The sequence below is a fragment of the Vipera berus genome (assembly GCF_964194415.1).
Source record: "Vipera berus genome assembly, chromosome: 5".
In the NCBI taxonomy this organism is placed as follows: Eukaryota; Metazoa; Chordata; class Lepidosauria; order Squamata; family Viperidae; genus Vipera; species Vipera berus.
The window spans coordinates 56,831,699-56,854,576 of record NC_138207.1 but is presented as its reverse complement, the minus strand read 5'-3'; the positions used below and the strand labels follow the sequence as shown (position 1 = coordinate 56,854,576).

Sequence of the window (22,878 nt, the reverse complement as noted above, 5' to 3'; positions counted from 1 at the left end):
GGTTGCGAATGAAGAATGTTCAGTAACTAACAACTATCAGGGTGTAAGACTGTAAACAAAAATTCTTCCATTTTAACAGATATTACCAGTAAATAGAGAATTTACAGAAAAATATTGGCTCAGCTCTTGGGACCAGAATAGCAAAGGATCGTACTAATCTTCTTTTTACTATTATAATAGTTCTAACCACCAGATGGCGCAGAATCATTCTTTTTTCTCTCTCTCTCTCTCTCTCTCTCTCTCTCTCTCTCTCTCTCTCTCTCTCTCTCTCTCTCTCTGTCTCTCTGAGAAGCGGACATATTTAAATATTTCTGACCTTATGCAGAGGTTAAATTCACTTTGATTTCTTTTATAACCTTTGATTTTTGTATGGCAATTATGATGGCAGGTTTTTCAGGGTGGTTCTACCTATGCCCTGACTGCAAAAACCTGCCATGGTTGCCTGGATATGATTTCATAGTTTATGAAAGCAAATAATTAGGATTTTGCTGCTTTCATCTTGATAGTTATTAAATAAAATATTAGTTACTATGAAGTAAAATTTAAGTGGATAAAAAAATTGGGGGAAACTGTTAGCTGTTTCAAGAAAAATATGTGTGTAATTGTTTACTTCTATAAATACACAAGAACTTATAAACAGTATACTATCCAAATGTTGGGAGCAAACTACGGTATATTTTCTACCAATTTTGTAACTGGGAAACTATCATTGTTCTCCCTCTGCCATATCTGAGGGTTTTTTATGTGCAACAGTCTTTGCTTGTAATATGAAAAAGTGATACTGCTCTGCACATTAAGGAGGATTTGAGGTGTCCCAGTAAGAATGCATTGAATGGGCCAATTCAGGTAAATGAAAATCTTCATAGGAATTTTTCAATTCTATAAGTGATCCTATAGATCTTGTATATTATTTTGAATTGCTGTTCTTCAATTGGGATAATTCCCACAAATTAGGTTACAATTCTCGAGTTATTAGTCTATCTCAGAGGGAATTTTGAAAAATTCCTCTCTGCCCTATCTGATACTATAAACAGAATCAGGGTGGATTTATATTATGAGTTTCTTTTTCATATTTTTCACTTTCCTAGAACTGAACTGGTTTTATCTCCCTTAATGGTTATTTTATTCTATTTATTTGATTTTGATGCTGCCCGATTCAGACTTTTTCCAACGTTTACTTTCTTTTGCCAGAAACTATCCATTTCATACAGTTGTCTGATCCATTTACTGAAAGCTTCTAAATCAGGGCAGTCCCTTCTAATGTGTAGTTTAAAGTTTTATTCTAGAACAGACAAGTCAAACTCGCGACATCACGTAACATTGCGCAATATATTGGGACGGTTTTGCCATTGCCGGCAATGGGGTGTGCACGGCTTCCACATGACACATCTGGCCCGTGGGCCGGCAGTTTGACACCCCTATTCTAGAAGTTTTAATGCACTGATTCTAGTTTTGCCCTTTGAGCAATAGACAATATATTCACTCTGCTTTTTGCATGACAAACCTTCAGAGAGTTGAAGACTGTTGTTTATTTACACATCAAATTTATAGAGCCACCCATCCCCCACCCCCATGGCACATGACTGTTATCATGTCTGGCAGCTTTTCTGTATTGATAGATATACAAAGATCTTTTAAATGTTCCTCATATACATTGGTTTTTAGACTTTTCCTCATTGTGCAAGTCTTCTGTAAACTAACTCCACGTGACATTATCCTATTTGAACTATGTTGCCTATAGGTAGACACAAAAGACATCCTCGGGATCCAATACCTTTGTCAAAATGATAAAAAGAGTGCATTGTAACCTTTGCTCCTTTGGTATATGTGTGGAATGGAAAAGGGATGCAACAGTGTGTGAGAATGGCCTTTGGAGACAAGAGGAACAGCTGTAGACTGGACAACTGACATGTAAAAGATATCTCAGCACACAGTACAGAAGGTATGGGAAGTTTCCGAAGGGAGTTTTCCAGAAAGTAAAACTCTTGCAAGAGTCTGCTAATATATAGCCTTGTAATAAAGACAGAACTACTATTCACTGCTGTGTTTCTTATAAAGATTACCTTGAAAGGGGTGCAGAGCTCGAATCCTTATATATGACACTGCTTTGGCCCCTTGATCCCTTCCCCAATGCTCTACCTGGAGAGCATAGTAGAGTGGTGATCGGGACACAATGTTCTTATTAATGCACCACAAGAAGTACAGTATATGTTCTTTTAACAGTTATGACTCCTTTTGATTCATGTCTAACTTGCAGTCAAAGACACCTACATTTCCTCTCACATGTAATATGGCCCAAGTCAGATCTCTGACTTCCTGTATTTATGCCTTACCACTTTTCTTACATGCAAAACTTTACATTTGTCCCTGATAGTCTCCTATTCATTTCCTCCCACTGCTCAAGTCTGTCTAGACATTATCTTCTTCATTTAGACTGTTAGTGACCTCTCCCAGCTTTGTATCACATGCAGACTTTATAAGTATGCTCTCATCTTCTGAACACAAGTCACTGATAACATTGAAAAGCATAGGAGCCCATTTAAACTGTGGGTGATATGATGAGGTTATATGAAAATTAACATTCAGTACACAAAAGAAACCATTTCATAACTATGTGTGAACTGATGGGCATTTGTCTGATGTAAGAAATGTGGCTAATCTGTGAGCCCAGAAGAGAAACAAAAGTAATGCTGTTACTAATGTAAGAAAAATAAAGCTTCATGTGCAGATATGGTTAAAAAAAACAGAAATTTTTGAAAAACATTTTCAAATGCTTTCTCTATTCTATTTATGCTAGTAACCTATCTGTTGTCTGTTACCTGTCTATCTCTGTCTTTCCATCACATATATCTGAGCTTGGCTAGGCTTACAAGTGGCTGCTTTATACCTCTGGGGTGCAAATTTAGAGGGCTTGTTTTACTCAAAATTTAAACACCTCGTCAAATTAGTTGCCTAGGCCTACTATGTCTATATTAGTGATAAGTAAGGCTTCTTTCATCGTCTTTAACAACATTGTACAAAAAGCAAACAGCAAACTTTTTGTCAGTTAAAGATTATAAAGAGAAATGATAATGTCTTCAGAACAGTAAAAACTAAGTTCATCTCATTAATAAATACAAGAAAATTATAAGTAGAACTGGAGTATAGTGAGCAAATTTTCTATAACACTGCTAAAAAAACTCTCTCTCCTGATGTAACCAAGCCATGAAATATTTCAAATCAGCTACAGTCAGATGATATCTAAAGATTGACTTGGAATAGATTAGTGCAGATTTGAATCTGAAAGTATTAGAAGGTTATCTGGTTTAATCTATAACGTCTTCCACATCCAAACAGCTAGCCACTTATTTAGTGTCTAGTGGAATCAATAAATTATATCATTCCAAAAAGAAATAAATAAAAAGTGGAGACAAGACCAAAATGAGACCATCTTCATTCACTGTTTATTTGACAATAGAAACAGTATTTTTCCTTTACCACTTACCTTTTTAATATTTTCTTCATGTCAAAACATCTGTTTAGATTATTGATGTTCTTAATCTTTTTTTAAAAAAAAACAAATATACTTTGTTTCATTTATAAACATTTAACTTTATTCAGGATATGTGGTATATTGCTAATAATCCTATGTACTCAAATCTAGAAATGTTCTGTACAGTAGCAGTCTAATTAAAATGACATAAGATTCATCTTTCACTTCTTGTTATTTCAAGAATGACTCATCTTTGATTTAAAAATTGCACATGCAGACATACCCATGCTTTGTGCACAAATAGATTAAATAAGCCTGAGATTTCTGTATGAGTAAGATAATGGTGCTAATTTCAGCATCTGCATATACAACACACTTGCATCAATTAAGTGCCTCTCATAAATATTTTTGAGACCATAATTCTATTCTTCTTCACTGGTGTTTTATTTCTTCAGTTCACTATGACTGATATGGACCATAATTTTGTTTGTCTGAAAAATAAAATTCATGGACATACTGATTTTGAAAGTCTATTAAATTTTGCTTGAACATTGTATTATATGAAAAATTAAAAAATTGGGATATAGACATTATGAAAATGGATAGGGTAACTGTTATTTTATTCCTATAAATACATTGCTCAGAGGATAAATGGATTTACCAGGTATTCTTTTAATACCTGCTCTAGTTTCCGGTTCAGATCTTCTACAGACTACACTTGCACTATGAAATATGCAAGGTAGAGTGTACATATAACTTCAAAGCTTATAACACTGGGGTTTTATTTCTTACCACTTTAGTTATGACTTTCAAAGTCATAAAACAGACAGAAACAAAATGGTGCTGTAAACACCTCATTTGGCATCGAATAGACTTTATGCTTGATCTGATCTTTTTTTAAAAAAAAGATAAGAAATTAGCAGGCTCTAAAAGAAGGCAGCATGATCTGGAGTAGGTTTCCTGGTGTTAAAATGAACCACTTAAGTATTATATAAAACAAAGTTTGGGCAGATTAAAGTATGCTCACAAGCCCAGAAGAAGAAAAAGAAAGAAAGAAATTAAATTGGAGTATTCTGGTGAGCTGGAGAGAGGAAATTAAAGGAACCTATTTTTTTGCTGATATACTAATATTTCCTATTTGAACTTGCCTACTGTTGAAGAAAAATCAGGTCCAGTTCCAAGCCGGGAGTAAATAAAATGAAGGCTAAGACACTGGAAATAAAAATGGAGGCTGTTTAAGAAAGAAGGTTCCTGTTTATTGATGAGCAGAACCAGCAACAGCATGCAGTTCTGGGAGACCTGACCAACAGGAGCTGAGAGTAGGTGGGTTTTTATACTTTCTTTGTGTTGTGATTCAGGGTCAGCCTGTGGGTTCGGCAGTTGGGTCGGACGATTCAGAGGAGGAGGAGGGGGTGTTGGAGAGCCTGCAGAGGACAGCCCTGAGGCTTCGCAGAGCCCTCAGCCAGGCCCCTCCCATCTGGTTACGACGCAGACCCAGCTGTGTGAGCCTGACAGCATGGATGAAGATGACCCACAGCTGGCCCTGTTCAAGGATGCCCGACGCAGGAGGCAGTCAATCAGGAGTAAACAGAGGAAGGCAATGGGGCACCTCAGAAGGAGGCAGAGAGAAGCCACGCCTTGAACTGTTTAAAAGGGGAATGTGTGGGAGGACTGGTTTGCTGAAGGCAACCGTTTGAATAGCTCCTGTTTCATGGTTCGTGTTTCTGTTTTGCTCTGTTTGCTCTGTTTTGTGTCAATAAATTTGGCAGGCTTAGTTCCAGCCTCTTGCCTTTTTGTAAAGGGGTTGTCCCTGCCTTTTCTGCAGGGCCGGTAGTAGGCTGGTACAGAACACTTTGGGCTTTGTATTTGAAGTGCCTGTTCCTGTGCAATGTACTTTGACCTCAGCTTGAGTGTGCCCTTTTGGTATTCTAATGGTGGGGGTTAATCCTGTTATGTCATAAAGGTCATGTCCTGTCCTTGGAGCTGTGTGAGGGAATGTACATTCTTAATTCCATCAGTTGTGGATGCTGAAAGTGTTTTGCTTATGAATACTGTGCCCCAGTATTTCTGAATGGATTACTAAATCTGCATTTCTAAAGAGTGGCCTCCTCAGGCTTCTGCCTAAGGAAAGGGGAGACTGGGGCTGTTTCTACCTTCCTTAGGATTTTTCTCCTTTAGGGGAAATATTCTATCCTGCCTTTTTTAATATTCCCCAAAATATTTTATTCTCTGGGGAATGGGTACTGACACACTACATTACCATTTTGTGAATAGATAAGTTCCCCCCCCCCAATGTTATGCACTTTATGAGAATGGCCATAACATGTCTTCAGAATTCCTTTAGTATGCCTGGCTATAAAGATGGCTGCCCTTTGATCAAAAACTAATGTATGATGAAATATCCATCTTTTGCATTGAAAACAAGCTGCTAAAGTATTATTTAAAACAAGTATTTACAAAGACTGTTAAGATGTTTGGAAGACCAAATATTTTTTGAGAAGGAATATTTCTTTTGTGAACAGCTTGTGGTCTTTCCAGCCTTTGTAGGGAACAGGTTACTAGACTACATGGAACAGGTGTGAACTTCCATGGAATTATCAGGGTTGGTTTTATGAACCTTGCATGATTGATTAATCTTTTATCTTTGAGACTATAAATTTACCCTAACATTAAACAGAGGTACACAACAAAACTGAATTGGTTCAATGCAAACTATAATCTAAACTGTTAGGGGCCAACTTTCAACTTTTATATAATTCAACTTTTATATAATTTATATAAAATTTTATATACCGTAATTTTGACGTATTCATATATTATCTTTAATTACCAAAACAAATTGTCTTCAGGAATATTTTAAAAATTGTAATTGCTCATCATTACAGACCAAACGAATAAGGTTACCATCGTAAAACATGCATAACCATTAATAGTTATTGCTCATAGCAATGCATAATCTGTACACAATATAACACAACTTGGCCATATTTATTTATTATCACAATTATTTGTATGTTGCCAAATTGATAAATTCTATATTACATTAGAAATATACAATTAACATGTGAGAACTTCGATACTAAACAGTTTAAAAAGAAGGAAATTTCAAGCTGGTGAAATGAATTAAAGTACCAATTGTGAGCATTGGTTAGCCCCTCCCACATGAAATATATATCAGTATATATATTGGCTATTTATGTAACAATTAATTTCATAATAAAAATGATAAAGTAATATAGCAATGGAAGTACAGATATGTAAAAACTGGAACAAAATTACATTGGAGATGTTGTGAAATTCAAAGTTTCTCAAGTTATTTAACCTTAAAGAAAGAAAACATTTAAATGTCAGGAGAAACTTATTAAAAATAGCAGGTTATACTGTCCCAGAAGCATCAACTTCATTTATATTTTCCAACTTTTTTAAAAACTGTACTACATGACAATGATAATGTATATGTTCTGTGTGAAACTGTTAATGCTTCTGCCACAACTGATAAAAACAGAATGCAGACAGGTTTTTACTGTTGAATATGGGAATGGGAACATCGCCAAGGAAAAATCCCACTGTGCGAGAAGAAAATGATTTGTTTACAGTTGTTAGACATTTGTGGTAATAAATATCCAGAAGCGAAGATACAATGTGTGTAGTGAAAAAGCAGACTCCTTGCTCTACTAGCAGGAAAAGCAGAGGATGATAAATTTAACCGATAAGGATGATAAAAGGAGCATTTTTCCAAATACCACAATATGCTGCTCCTCTGACATTTGAATCAGTTCAAAATATTTATTTGGCTGAAGACTTTTTTTGTAACAATTCCTGCAAGGGGAAAAACAACAACAACAATGGAGTGGGAATCATTAGTTGTCTGAAGTTCTTTGCTCCTTACTTTAAACTGAACAACAAACTAATTTTTACTTGATATTTACTAACATAAACCCGAATCCCTAATAAATTCTGCAGAGTGCTGACAGGTTGAATTGTAAGCAGAAAGGGGTGGAGGACTTTGCCCTTCTCCCCATCACTACTGATAGATTATTTATGAAAGAGACAAAGGAAATAGTCTGGGATCTGCAAATCATTTTCTTATAACAGCTTTCTTGCTTCTAGCATTTGATGGAAGGTTTTGATTTCATGAGCAGCACATTAAAGGAAACCAAGTTATCTTTTGTCAGTTTGAATATGATGGAGGAATTTGTTCTCTCTATCATTTGGAACAACTATGAGGTAGATTGCAGGTATCTCTTTTATTTTGCAGATAAAAGAAGTCTGTATGAATAACCAATAGCTGAAACTGTTTTCAGCTGGAAGGGGAAGAGGGAGGTTGGGAGTTCTATTATTTTGTTTTGGAAGAAAGAGATTTCTACCAATTAGAATTGTACTAATTAACTAGATATTCTAGTGATCAAATAAATAGCTGTTATATAATAAACTTATATAACAAGCAATGCACTCCAATAGCTTTATCGAGTTACTTAAAACGTTTCTGTATCATGTAATATCTCAGGGGCTGCCACAAAGAAGAGGGAGCCAAGCTATTCTCCAAAGCACCTGGGGGTTGGACTAGATGACCTCCAAGGTCCCTTCCAACTTATTATTATTATTATTATTATTATTATTATTATTATTATTATTATTATTATTATTATTATTATTATTATTATTATTATTATTATTATTATCCATCTGTCTCTGCATTCTCAACCAGTATATAAAGGGTTTCTCTTTGTGTGTATTACAGTTGCTTATAGCTAGTGTTCCTGTTGCAACTGAAAGGTATACAAGAGATGAGGCTGCTGCTGTCTATAGGAATTGTACAGATGAACCTCAACTTACAACCATAACAGACCCTGCCTGTTATGGCCATTAGTTGTGATGGTCGTAAAGCAGGTCACCCACATGACTCACCTGATATTACAACCTTGTTTGTGACATTTGTTACGCAAACACCATGGTCATTAAGCAAACTCATTGTTTGCTATGGAACCTTTTTTAGTGAAAACTGGGAATAAATATTTTTGACAAAAGGTTGTAAATTACGATCATGTCATCATGGATGCCGCAAACAGCTGAAAAGGCAGGTTGGTGGTGAGGTGCCCTGAATGCGGTCCCGTAACCATGAGGAGGGGGCTGGCCATTAGAACTTTGGAATGAGGTCATAAGTACCTTGGGGGGGGGCTTTCCATCATAACTTTAAATGGTCTCTGAGAAACCAGTTGCAAGTCAATGTATGTGTAGAAGCCTGTCAAAAAGAGACTAAAGCTGCTATGGGCTAGATAGGTTGAATGAGAACAGGGTTAAAAGTCTTGATTGATTAAGGCAGACAAGGGAAAGGAATAGTAAAAGTGGAAGAAAAACAAATTGCCTAGGTTACTGTACAATCAACTTCTCCATCCTGTAATTTGGCCATCATTGCTTTAAATGTGAAATCCTATGCTATTTTGTAACTGAGTTTTCAGTTATTTTAGCTGCTGTGGTCTCTTAATCATGACATCAGATTGCATTGCTATGAATATAATTGCCTCATGTTCCCACTTTTATTGTGGTCTGCCCATTGTTTAGATTGCTCTTTCATGGTCTTACAAATGTTTATGTTGAAGTTGTTACACTAACAAGGACTAAAGGGCTCAGATATTCCAGACTGAGTTGAATGTCTATCCTGAACAATGAATTGTATGAGAGCACTGAAAGCAAATAGACAGAATTACCCAAGATGGAAAACAAAGACCAATCTGATATCTAAGGATAACCTACAAGCAAGAAAATGGATTTCCTATCTTTCCAGAAACTACTTTTGAGCAACATACTGCTTCTAGTAAAAGGAGTGACATGTGTATAATGGGAAATACAGATAACAGTCTGTAGGGCCAGTAGATCTACCTGCCTGATAGTACACTATTTATAAAGAAGTATTTTATGTGCAAGATAATAGAATCTATTTCCCCACCTCACACCATAATGATACATGTTAAGTTAAAAGAGTGTACCATCTGCAGAAATTCAATTTCCATTTGAAGAGCCTCACAGGCATTTTCCATTTCATCGTCTTTATAATTCTCCAACTGCTTTTTAAGCCTGTGTCAATATTAAGAAAGAAAAATATCATGTCACCTGATATGGTAAACTTGTCAGCTTCCTCTTAACTGCAAACCAATCCTCATTTAACCTTGATTATCTTAGCAGGAATTTACAAAGCTGCCCAATAATTGGTGGGTCATGCATTAATATACAGTTATAAATTGCAACCAAAATGTGTTATGAGTAACAACTATATTCAACAACCTAGAAATCACAAAGATTAGCAGTATGTAGAAATTAAAATAATTTGGGGAGCGGGGGCAATGATGTTTATGTCTTAAACCTGTATTACAGATCTTTGTATAATTTATTCTGGCTGGATCTCTCAAGCCTTGGGAGAAGATGGTTGTTTATCCCCTTTTAGTTAGTTTAGTTTAATCAAAGATTAGATGTTGTTCTTGTGGTCAGCCATATTCTTTTTTATATCTGTTATCACTTATTTCATTTATAAACTATCCAGAGTCATTGGGGAGTCAACTAGCCTCAACATTTAAATAAGTAAATAAATCTACCATATAATCATATGATAACAATGAGAAAAAATGTTCTACAGGCATTGGCTGCAGAACATTTTGTCAGAGTATAAGCTTCCTGATTTTCTGTTTTCATTCTGCCACAAGACAAAAATATTTCTATAGGGTGGCTGGGTAACGGCAGCTTAAGCATTTTTATGGTACTTTGCTTGATTCATTGAGCATAGTGTCATGCGACAGTGACTTCCTGTTGGCTTCTCCAATGACCTTGCTTGTTGGAAGCAGGCTGTGAAAGTTACAAATGGCAATCACATGACCCTAGGACAGGGGTAGGCAACCTTGGCTCTTTTATGACTCATGAACTTCAACTCCCAGAATTCCTGAGCCAGCCATGCAACAAGCTTAAATTTTATTGGAGATTATTGAATTCACATATAAAAACGTGTACGAGTAGGAGAATAACATTTTCAAATCAAACTTTTAAAGATGAAGCATAAGTCTTTACTTCCTAATAGATTGCTAATGGAGTCTTAGTTCAGGTGACACACTGAAAATTTGTCATAAAATGTCCTCAATGTTCTTTAGTTGCACATGGCAAGTTATTGGCAAAATGTTATTTGTAAAAAAATTCTGATTTTTCTGAAATAGTTTGAGAATCAGGTTACATAAAATTCATAAAATATTTTTTTAATTGCAGACTAGCCAATTCAATTTTAGAAAGAAAATGCCTTATATACCACAGTTTACTTGCTGATCATCATAAATGTTTCTCAGATTAAAAATACAGGCTACATAAGGGATATGTTTGAACTAAATCTTCAAAAAGAATTTAAATATATAACACATGGATCATATTACATGAAGTGTTTTACTAGCGTAGAGATTACTTGAAAAGTTAATTGAATGAGTGATACTAATTCCATCAGTGACAAGTTAATACATGATCTTATAATACATAGGCCAAATTTTAGTAGTACCATATGTTTAAAAAAACCTTCTGAAATATGGGAGTTATATTACATTTATTCTGGCTTTCTTTTTGCAGCATCTGAACTTGTCTTAGAATTTAGACCTGCTAGAAGGATAGAAGACAATTCAAGAAAGACAACAGAAAACTGAATAGAAGTGAGAAAAATAAATATTTGTAGCATCTCTTCTACAAGAAATTAAAAAGATTTAAAAATCAAGAATCCAGATGCAGTATACTACCTATTATGTAGTATGCTGCATGTGTAGCTTAAGTACTGTAGATACTTGCTGGACCAAGAAAAGGCTATTTCAGATCATTTAATGGCCCGTAGTATATGCAGCAATAAAGTGATACTGCACTCCTTGTCATACTTGTCAGGAGACTGCAGAATGAAAATTAATTATAAAATTGTATCAAATCCGTTCATGATAATAGGGGAACAATTTCTGGGGTCATTGTGGTGATTTTGTGAGTGCTAAGTGAGCTTATATAAGAAAGTATTATATTCTGGGTACAGTATATCAGTTAGAACATGGGATGTTGGCTGAGACTTTATATTAGATACTTTATACCTATATTAGATACTAATGAGATTCACAAGCTTTCTGTTTAGAGAATGGTACATTATTGCATGAATGCTACTTCCATGCATAAAGATTCTGTTGAGCATAATGGTAGCATGCAGTTCTGAATTAAAGACGGCTATTTTAATGAAACATTAATTCAAAACCTAGGTTCCCTGTAAGTATGCCTTTATCCAACATAGATTTTTTTATACGCCAGACTATATCCTACTGGCAATTGTGAGAAAAAGGATCAAGCAGCTCACAGAGAGGCCTCAGTAATATACTCACTAATAAATGAGGGATGGAGTATACTTATCCACTTTCCAAGACTACTGTCAAACCCCTAATCATAGCACACCAAGGAAGTTGGATTCACAGTCTTATTTATGAAGTTTAATGCCAGAAAAAAGCAGTTAGGTTATGGAAACTAGATAAGTATGTTCTAGCTTTCATTTATTATTATAACACTCCATGATCATTTCCCCCCCCCCCAAAGCTACGGATCTACTGTTTTGTTTTGCAATGATGCTGTCTCAGGACACTTGTGCAAATATTATGCACATTTGTTGGGTTTCAGGATTCATGTACACAAACATACCATGTTTCCCTGAAAATAAGACCCGGTCTTTTTTTTCCTCCAAAAGAGGCACCAGGTCTTATTTTGGGGTTTGTGCGTCTTTTCCATTCACTTCCAGCACGGACAGTCCCACCCAGCCGATCCACTTCTGTAGCTGATGGAGCAGCTTTATTCTGCAGCTGAGAAAGGCCTTTCCAGAAGGCAACTGCAGCTGAGAACCGAGCTATGGATTCAATCCTTAGCTCAGTTCTCAGCTGCAGAGGCCTTGCAGAACCGAGCTATGGATTGAATCCAGTGGCCTTCCGGAAAGGCTTCTGACTATGAAATGCAGGCTTGGGGATGCTGCAGAAGAGGTGGGCCAGCAAGGAGAGGCCTGGCTGCAAGGTAAGTGGGTGCAGGGCACATGGGGCACTTCCAAACCCCAACTTGTGCCCTAGCTTGATGTTTAGGTATGTGCCTCGCCCCAAAACTAGGGCTTATTTTGGGGGTAGGGCTTATGTTAGGCCCACCCCCAGAAATCAAGCTAGAGCATTTTCAGAGTAGGTCTGGTAGATAGATCACTTTTAGTAATCCTGATACAGGAGCACAGTGGCTCCCAAGGTTAGGATGTTTAGCTGACAATTGGCAGGCTTTTGTTTGAGAGCCAAATGCTGCCATAGTTTGCTCCTATCATGCAGTAGTTTGAAAGCAGCCAACTGCAAGTAGATAGATAGGTAACACTTCGGTGGGATGAAAGGAGTCAGGTGGGCATTGATGATGTCACCATTCCAGCCTTTCAACCCAGAAATGTTTTGACATTCCTGACTCAATTGTAGTAATAGTAAGACAGGTTTTAGAAAAATTATTCTGTATTCCTTTATTTTACTTGAAACTAAACTAATATTCCCCAATAACAAACAAAGACTCTGAACACAAACATTAAGTTAAAGAAAACAAATTCTCTCATCAGGCCAGTTTTTTTCAAATCAGAAGAAATAAATCCTGCCTAAGATCTGATTACAGTTCTTAATGTTGCTGCAGTTTATCCTGCTATAATGTCCAAATTTCAGGGACATATTTTTTCATACATGAAAAATCTCCTAGAGGTATAAAATCTTCCCACTAAATTCAAAACAGCTAAAAATGTACATATTATGCAACAACTGTGTGCCTGGATGTCTAAGTAACAGAAGCAGTTGTGAATATCATAGGTAACAAAACAGGAAACCAAAATACACAAGCTGCAGTTAAAATATGCAGTAAAATGGGTAATGACTAGGAGAAAACTGATTTGATTAATTTAAAGTGTATATTTATGCAGGGATCAAATAATCAGTCCCGGAGGTTTGCAAGAATATACCTTGCCATGTTACATATCTGCAGTCAGGAAATCACCATATCTAACCTCATGTGACTATATCTAACTTCACTGAATAGGTATGATTTATGATCTCATCTAGCAGGGAGGCTACAAACTGTAGTTTTATCAGAAACCAATGATTTGGACAAAACAAAAGTCAGAATATTAATTCTTTCCTAATGTCTATTTAGATTGCCACTCATTTGCTTGAAGTAAATACGAGTTTCAACAGGAAGAGTTACTGCTGGTCAGTTAGGTAAACAGTACTAGTTTGCTCTAAAGACCAACTTAATGTTCTTTGGAACCAGTCCCCTCCAGAGCAATCACTGCAATATTTTTATAGATTACCATAGTCATTGTCCTTTCCTGACCTGTTACTATAAGACCCACAAGCTGAGTGAACAGTTTTATAACAAGATACATCATTGCTGCTCCAATAGGGATTGGTAATGCACCCTAGATTTGCCTATTTATCACATCAGTGCGTACTTACTGGATACAAGCCTGCAATTTACAAGCAGCAATTCATCTACATGTGCCCAGAATAGAGGCAACTGCCTTAGAAGAAGGGAAAGTGTAAGTCACTTTTCTCCTGTAATGATCTAGCACACCTTGCTGTTTACTCAAGTTCCTTTCAGAAAGGGCTCCTAAGCTCCACCACAACATGATCTCCACTGACTGTCTGTCCCCAACAGCTTTGGCCAGAATTGGTCACAACATTGGTAAAATGGCAGTCACTGTTTGAGTCACTGTTTATTAAAGCAACTAGTGGGAGAAAATTACTCCAAGATAAGAGAAACAGAAGAAGAAACTTTAAAGTGACAGATGGTTGAGAAAAGGGAGATGAGAGACAAATTAGTCTAATCTAATTCTAAAGATTTCCTCCTTCATGCTGCTTGTGCTCTGCTATCAAAGCTGCAACCTGGATTCATAAGGAGGGATTGGGTAGCGGTTTCCACATGTGAAGGGAATAATCCAATAGGTCAGCTGGAGAGAGTTTGTTTTGTCCTCATAAGAGAGTAAGGAGAGCCCAGTGTGTGAAGCTGATGACAATCTAAATACAGATAAACAGCCCATTTGGATTTGAATTAGAGGCAGTAAAGAGAAGATACCATGGGGCTCAAGCCCAGGAAAGAGAGGAAGCTGCTCCAAGAGACTTTTGCCAGACAAGTTAGGTTGTTGAATTGTATAAATATATTTAGGTTTTAAAATGATTTAGAGTTGAAAAACAGCTTGCCTGGCTGTTGGGTGACAGAGCGGGAGAGGGAGGGATCATTTTCCAATACTACTCAATATTTTAAAATCTACAGGGAATGACAAATGGATCAACAGCTTTTCTAATTTCAGTTTCCTGTATGTGCATCTGAATAAAGAAAATTATTCCCACCTGAAATTCCAATATCACAATTTACCCTAGAGTAAGTTTTTATTCTTGGATGACAAACACTGAAACTGGAGTCCATAATAGAAACCCTGACAACATCTCTCTCTCTCTATAATGGTTCTACTGTGCATTGATATAAAGTTTTTAGGAAATCAAAGAGCAGTTGTCATTACAGAAATTCATTCTGTATCCCAGAGATTACTCCAGAGATGAAAATTTCCTTGCTTATAAAGTTAACATTAAATTAAATTGAAAATATTTGCTTAAAACCAATACAATCATGGCCTTAGGCAACCTACCACTAATACGGAGGATTTGTTAAGCTCTAGTGGAAATATTTCCTTGCAGATTTATGGGAATGCAGTGTTCTTTGTTCTTCTATGGTGTCATTAATATGGTTTCTTTTCCAACAATAAGACATAAAAAAATCTTTTAGATTAATCAAGTAAACAGAACCCTCATCAATGAAATAAAAACACGATAATATTCCAATGCTATTTATATATTTTAAAACGCTGCAGCAACTCACATCTCAATCAGAACAATTCTTCCTGCCTAATCTGTCTCTAGAAAGGAATTATTTTTAAAAATGAGAAAACAAACAAGAGACCAGAAATGGAGTAGTGACATACAGCTCATCTGTCTGAAAATGTAATTTAGACGTATACACGCTGAGCTTGTCGATCAGAAGGTCGGCAGTTTGGCGGGTCGAATCCTGAGTGCCACGTAACAGAGTGAGCGCCTGTTACTCGTCCCAGCTTCTGCCAACCTAGCAGTTCGAAAGCACGTAAAAATGCAAGTAGAAAAATAGGGACCACTACAGTGGGAAGGTAACAGCGTTCCGTGCACCTCTGGCATCTAGTCATGCCGGCCACATGACCACGGAGACGTCCTTGGACAAACGCTGGCTCTTCGGCTTTGAAACGGAGATGAGCACCGGCCCCTAGAGTTGGAAACGACTAGCACGCATGTGCGGGGGAAACTTTACCTTTACCTTATATTAGGAATATGAAAACAGCTGTAAATCACGGATGTGAAAATACAGGATTTGAAGGGCTGGGGCAGGCATGTTAAACTGCTGGCCCACAGGTCGGAAGCATCATACTGAAATCGCACCTAGCCCATTGCTGGCAATGGGAAAAAAAGTCGCGAATTTGACATGCCTGGGCTGGGGTGTAAACATTAATTAGAAGATATTACTCACATACCAGAACCTCTCTTGCTAGAAGATGAATTTAGGTCAGTAAGTCATTACTTCCCCAGCTAGCTTTCTGGAAAAAAGACTATTTCAACCATTATATTAAAAAACCAAATTAAGTAATTAATTCTTTAGTTCATTACTAGTTTTCTAAGCTCTTATAAAGTATAGGGCCACATATGGATGAAGAATTGAATTGAATTTGAATTTATTAAATTTATATACCGCCCTTCTCCCTAAGGACTCAGGGCGGCTCACAACAATAAAAAGTTAAAAAACCTAAAATACAAAATTTAAAAAAGAATTAAATCATAAATATAATAAATACATAACAATTAACCCAATAAAATCTAATTTAAAACTATAGACAGTCCAGGCTCGATTGTTGGAGCAGCCATGTCTTCAGGTCATGGCGGAAGGACCGAAGGTCAGGGGCCGTCCGCAGCTCCAGAGGCAACTCATTCCAGAGTGTCGGCATGCCCACAGAGAAGGTCTCCCCCTGGGGGTCGCCAGCCAGCATTGCTTAGCCGATGGAACCCTGAGGAGGCCGACTCTGTGGGAGCGAACTGGGCGATGGGAGGTTGACAATGGCAGCAGGTGGTCTCACAAGCACCCCGGGCCTAAGCCATGTAGGGCTTTAAAGGTAATTACCAGCACCTTGAATCGCACCCAGAGGGCAACCGGAAGCCAATGCAGCTCGTGCAGGAGTGGTATAACATGGGAGTATTGAGAAACTCCCATAAGCACCCGTGCGGCCGCATTCTGCACCAGCTGAAGCCTCCGGGTGCACTTCAAGGGCAGCCCCATGTAGAGAGCATTGCAGTAATTCAGGCGAGAAGTGACAAGGGTGTGGGTGACTGTGCATAGGGCATCTCGGTCCAAAAAGGGGCGCAACTGGCGCACCAGGCGAACCTGTGCGAAAGCCCCCCTGGTCACAGCAGTTAGATGATCCTCCAAGTTAAGCCGTGAATCCAGGAGGACACCCATCAGAAGAGATGGAACATATTGGACAATACGAGATGCCGGTATCCACAGCCACTCAGTCTTGGAGGGGTTCAGCCTGAGCCTGTTCTTTCCCATCCAGACCCGCACCGCCTCCAGGCACTGGGACATAACGTCAAGGGCATCACTGGGTTGGCTTGGGGTGGAGATGAACAACTGGGTATCATCCACATATTGGTGATACCTCACCCCAAAGCCACGGATGATCTCACGCAGCGGCTTCATATAGATGTTTAACAGGAGGCAGGAGAGAACCAACCCCTGAGGCACCCCACAAGTGAGGGGCCTTGGGGTAGATCTCTGCCCCCCTGCCAATACAAACTGCAAGTGGCCCGAGAGGTAGGAGGAGAACCACCGTAGAACAGTGCCTCCCACTCCTAACCCCCTGAGCCGTCGCAGCAGGATACTATGGTCGATGGTATCAAAAGCCACTGAGAGGTCAAGTAGGACCAGGACAGAGGAACAACCCCTGTCCCGGGCCTGCCAGAGATCATTTATCATCTAAGAAATGACAAACAAACAACCTGGCTTTTTAGAAAGATGAGAGACATGACATTAGATAAATGTTATACAAAGGGTATACCATAGATAATAGAAACAATAGAAAATGTAATGCATACATTTATTTTTGTTTAATTGACTAAGGCAAGGATTTTGATTATAAAGATCATGCCAAAATATGGAATGTATTTAGGCTATTGGGCATAGCGGCAACGGGAAGATCAGGAAAGTCCCCGCGGATCAAATGGATCAGCTAGGCGGCGGAAGAGACAGCCGCAGCAACCGCCCTGAGCAAGACCGGAGTCGCTGCCCTGCTTCGACCTCCTGGCCGGCTCCTGAACAACGGCGGCATCTCCCTGGAATTAAGGAGGTGCCGCAGACCGGCTATGCGGACCCGATCGACCACCACCGAGGGGCCTTTGACAGCGGCGCTAAGCTTCTCCAGTCCCCGGTCAACCAACTCACCGAAAACCCCTAGACCACCGAGGCCATCAACATCTGGCCTCCACCAGCTCCGAACCCCCTGCCCTCCCTCGCCCCACAGGACATGATGGGCCTGGGTGTAAGCCACGGTGGCAGAGTGGCCTGTCCTACACCTGCAGCCCCATAGAGGTGAGAGCTCTATGGGGTATGCTTCACCCAGAGTGGGTCCTGGACCACCCCCAGAAGCAGAATCACAACCCATCGTGAGAGGATGGGGAGTGGCCTGCTTCTGGGGTTCACCCAACCAAGTGGCAGTGGTTGGATGATGGTCCAGATACCCACCTACCCGACTAGACCCTCCTTCTAATGCTCCACCCAGGGGACCGCCTTCCCAATGCTCCACAATGCTCCCTATGCTTCTTCAATATTCTAGCATAGATCTACTCGCCCTCAGGAGTTCCCCCCTCTCCTGGGTTCGTCCTGCCTTCAATACATCAAACCTAGATGACGGGCCCCACCTTTGGGCCTCTGAGAGATGGTCAGGCAGGGTCAGGGGCCTCCATCACAAGACCAACAAGAGGCCCCTGGTTAAGTTTCTTGTTAAGTTTTTTGTCGGGTTAGGGAGGGGGGCGGGAAAAGAGTATGGCTGCTCGGGGAAGGCAGGCCTTCCGGGTACCATAACGCAGGCCAGGCCTACGACCAGTCGCGATGGTGAGAAACGAGGACCAGTCGCCGACAATACCCAATGGCGTACTGACGAACATCCTATTCCCAGGATGGTGGGGAACGGCAGAAGGTGCACAAACAGAGGGCCGTATCGTCACCGGGAGTGTCATCTCCGCTCTGTACAAGCGGTGAGGCGCTCCGACCCTCTGTACTTCCCCGGAGGACCCGGGAGCGAAGGTGTGCAGCCTCCTATGCTAAGGCTGGTCTACCTGAATGCCAGGTCCGTAGCTAACAAGGCACACCTTGTTCGTGACCTAGTGGAGAGCGAGCACGCGGACCTGGCTTGCATCACGGAAACCTGGCTGGGCCAAGAGGGTGGTGTCCCTCTGGTTGACCTCTGCCCGCCAGGTTTCCAGGTGCTGCACCAGCCTCGGACCCATGGGAGGGGCGGGGGAGTGGCAGTTATCATCAGGGAATCCCTTAGCCCGCGAGAGACCACCGTCCCTCAGATGGTCGGGTGTGAGTCTTTCCTACTGAGATACGGCCCGGGGGCGCAGTTGGGCCTGCTGCTGGCATACCTACCACCTAATCGTGCAGCGGCAGCCCTGCCCGAGCTACTCGATGTCCTCTCAGGGTTGGTGGTTGAATTCCCAAAACTCATGGTCTTGGGCGACTTTAACCTACCGTCCCTGGGAGGATCGTCCGATCTGGCTCGGGAGTTCATGGCTTCCATGGCGGCCATGGACCTGCTGCAAATAATTTCTGGACCGACTCATGAGAGAGGCCACACCCCAGACTTGGTGTTCTTGTCTGGACGGTGGCGCGATGATATCGGTGGGGGTGCCACGACTGTCACGCCCCTGTCATGGACCGATCATCACCTCCTGCGGCTAGACTTCCCCTTTGCCACCCCCCGCCGTGGATGCGCGGTGCCAACCAGATGGTACCGCCCTAGGCGCCTAATGGACCCTGATAGGTTCCAGGCAGCGCTTGGGGACGCACATGCACTCCCTGCTCACAGCTCGGCGGATGCCTTAGTGGAAGCCTGGGAAAAGGCAGCCACGGAGGCTCTGGACCGAGTTGTACCCTTGCGGCCTCTGACCCGGCGCAGATCCCAGCGAGCCCCATGGTTCACCGCGGAGCTCCGGGAGATGAAGCGTCGGAGACGGGGCCTAGAGAGCCGTTGGAGATCCAGTCGATCCGAATCCGACCGATTGCGATTAAGAATCCTCACCAGGTCTTATCTCGCTGCGATAAGGGTGGCAAAATCCAACTACTTTTCCACCCTCATCGCGTCCGCAGATAATCGCCCGGCTGCCTTGTTCAGGGTGACTCGCTCCCTACTGAACCAAGAGGTGAGGGAGGAACCCTTGCAGGGTCGAGCCGAGGAATTCGGTCAATATCTGCTGGATAAAATTGCTCGGATTCGAACCGGCCTGGACTCCAACTGGGCTGAGCTGGAAGAACAAGGCATGGACAGTCTTGTCGACGTCATCTGGGAGGAATTTGATCCTGTGACTCCTAAGGAAGTGGACAGGATTATGAGCAGGTTGAGCTCCTCCACATGCTTGCTGGACCCGTGCCCTTCCTGGCTGGCATATGCAGCTCGAGAGGGGACACGAGGCTGGTTCCTGGCGGTCATCTCCGCTTCTCTGAGTGAGGGTCACTTCCCCACCGCCTTGAAGGAGGCGGTGGTGAGACCTCTCCTCAAGAAGCCCACCTTGGACCCAGCCTCATTGAATAACTTTCGTCCAGTCTCCAACCTTCGCTTCCTTGCGAAGGTTGTTGAGAGCGTGGTGGCGCACCAACTCCCTCAGATCCTGGATGAAGCGGTTTATCTAGACCCGTACCAATCGGGCTTCAGGCCGGGCTACAGCACGGAGACGGCATTGGTCGCTCTGATAAATGATCTCTGGAGAGCCCGGGACAGGGGCCATTCCTCTGTCCTAGTCTTATTAGACCTCTCGGCGGCTTTCGATACCATCGACCATGGTATCTTGCTGCGACGCCTCAGGGGACTGGGAGTGGGAGGCACGGTTCTGCGTTGGTTCTCCTCCTTTCTCCAGGGTCGCTCGCAGTCGGTGCTGGCAGGGGGACAGAGGTCGACCCCGAGGCCTCTCGCTTGCGGAGTCCCTCAGGGGTCGGTCCTCTCGCCTCTCCTGTTCAACATCTACATGAAGCCGCTGGGCGAGATCATTCGCAGCTTTGGAGTAGGGTACCATCAGTATGCTGATGACACCCAGCTTTTCATCTCAACTCCAAACAACATCAGTGATGCCCTCGACGTGATGTCCCGCTGCCTGAAAGCGGTCCGGGAATGGATGGGGAGGAACAGGCTTCAACTGAACCCGGACAAGACTGAATGGCTGTACGTACCGGCAAGCCAGGATACTCAGAACATCCCATCCCTTAACATCGGGGACAAGTTACTACCCCCTGTTGATAGGGCCCGCAACCTGGGTGTCCTCCTCGACTCGCAGCTCTCCCTGGAAGATCACATAGGAGCTGTGACCAAGGGGGCCTTCTCCCGGGTTCGACTAGTTCGCCAATTACGGCCTTATCTGGACCTGGATGCCTTACGTACAGTCACCCATGCTCTTGTGACCTCTCGCCTAGACTACTGTAACGCTCTCTACATGGGGCTGCCCTTGAGATCCACTCGGAAGCTTCAACTGGTGCAAAGTGCAGCGGCACGGACACTCTTGGGAGCCTCCCGATACTCCCATATCACACCTCTCCTCCGTGCGCTGCACTGGCTTCCAGTTGCCTTCCGTGTGAAGTTCAAGGTGCTAACAATGACATACAAAGCCCTACATGGCATGGGTCCGGACTACCTACGGGAGCACCTTCTGCCAATGTCAGCACCCCACCGTCCTGTGCGCTCCCACAGAGAGGGCCTCCTCAGGGTGCCACCGCTCAAGGAATGTCGGCTGGTGGCCCCCAGGGGGAGGGCATTCTCAGTGGGTGCGCCAGCCCTCTGGAACAGCTTACCAACCGAAATCCGGATGGCCCCCAACCTCCGCACGTTCCGGCGCGACTTAAAAACTTACCTGTTCCAGCAGTCCGGCCTGGCCTGATAGCTCGAATTGGGGTCCCAGTTTGTTTTTTACTATTGTTTTTTTCACTATTGTTCATTCTGTATACCTACCTTATTCTGTACACCGCCCCGAGTCCCTCGGGAGAAGGGCGGTTTATAAAAACAAACAAATAAATAAATAAATAAATAAATAAAATAGCAAAATAGCTGATTATTCGTCTGACACTAATCTTTATTTATAAAAAAGCTATTGTAAGAGTTAACATTATTAAAACAGAGTGATATAGAATAAGAAATGGGACACTGATTATGTAAGTATGTATTTTCTAATAACTAATTTGTACAGGCAATATTTTATGACAGAGTTCAGAAAATGAAAAATCTGGGTTAATCTTAAATACAAAGAAGGAAAAGGTTATGTAAATCACGAAGACTTATTTCATCAACTCTATGAAAAATCTCAGTAATTTTGTTACTGACCACAAAACAATGAAAATAATAGTTTTATTTTCTGGGTTCAAGAATAGTTAAAGATGGACATTGTATTAGAGAACTAAAGGAAAAATCAAAGACAATGATTAACTTAAAATTGTAAAGAACAATTAAATTTCTTGGAAAAACAAAAATCAAAATACATTTAAAGCAATTATTTTTCCAGTGGCAAATCATGGGTGTGAATTTCGGCCACTGAAAAAGGAGAGCAAGAATATATACTGTATATCACTGCATTATGGATTTGAGGATGGTAATTAAAATATCACAGGCTGTGAGAATGAAACAACTGCTCCTGAATAGGACCAGATTGACTGTTCTCCTAAAGCTATGTTCAGCAAGCACTATGCACTACAAGCAAAAAGTCTGTTTGAAAATAATGAAAGTAGAAAGAAAAGACAAGATGGATGTTAAGGATCAAAAGATTACTGAAATATTCTTTAAAAAGCTGCATGTTATCACTAGGAATAAATGTAGTGGACACCAATTCATACATCTTCTACAGGTTAGGTTTAACAGTGCTAACTTACTAATTAACTTATTTGTTCACAAAATAAAAATCTCAATTAAAAAGATTTCCCACTGTTACTGGCCTAATAAAATAAATGATTAAACACTGGAAATCATTTAAACAATGAATGAACTGATAGGAACAGAATTATTTTTCTGCTGAATTTCTGCTTCTCAAGTTTACTTATAT

At 40.9% G+C, this 22,878-nt stretch overlaps 1 protein-coding gene across 1 annotated transcript in view; it reads right to left on the bottom strand.

Moving 5' to 3' along the window:
• Positions 1-2,409: 2,409 nt before the first annotated feature.
• Positions 2,410-22,878, bottom strand: part of CCDC172 (coiled-coil domain containing 172) — a gene marked incomplete at both ends in the record, with an annotated part of 34,170 nt that continues 13,701 nt past the window's right edge. Inside the window, 2 exons of the mRNA XM_081329938.1 lie at positions 2,410-2,544; positions 9,460-9,547. Coding sequence (XP_081186064.1) covers positions 2,410-2,544; positions 9,460-9,547 — 223 coding nt within the window. The remainder of the gene's footprint in view (positions 2,545-9,459; positions 9,548-22,878) is intronic.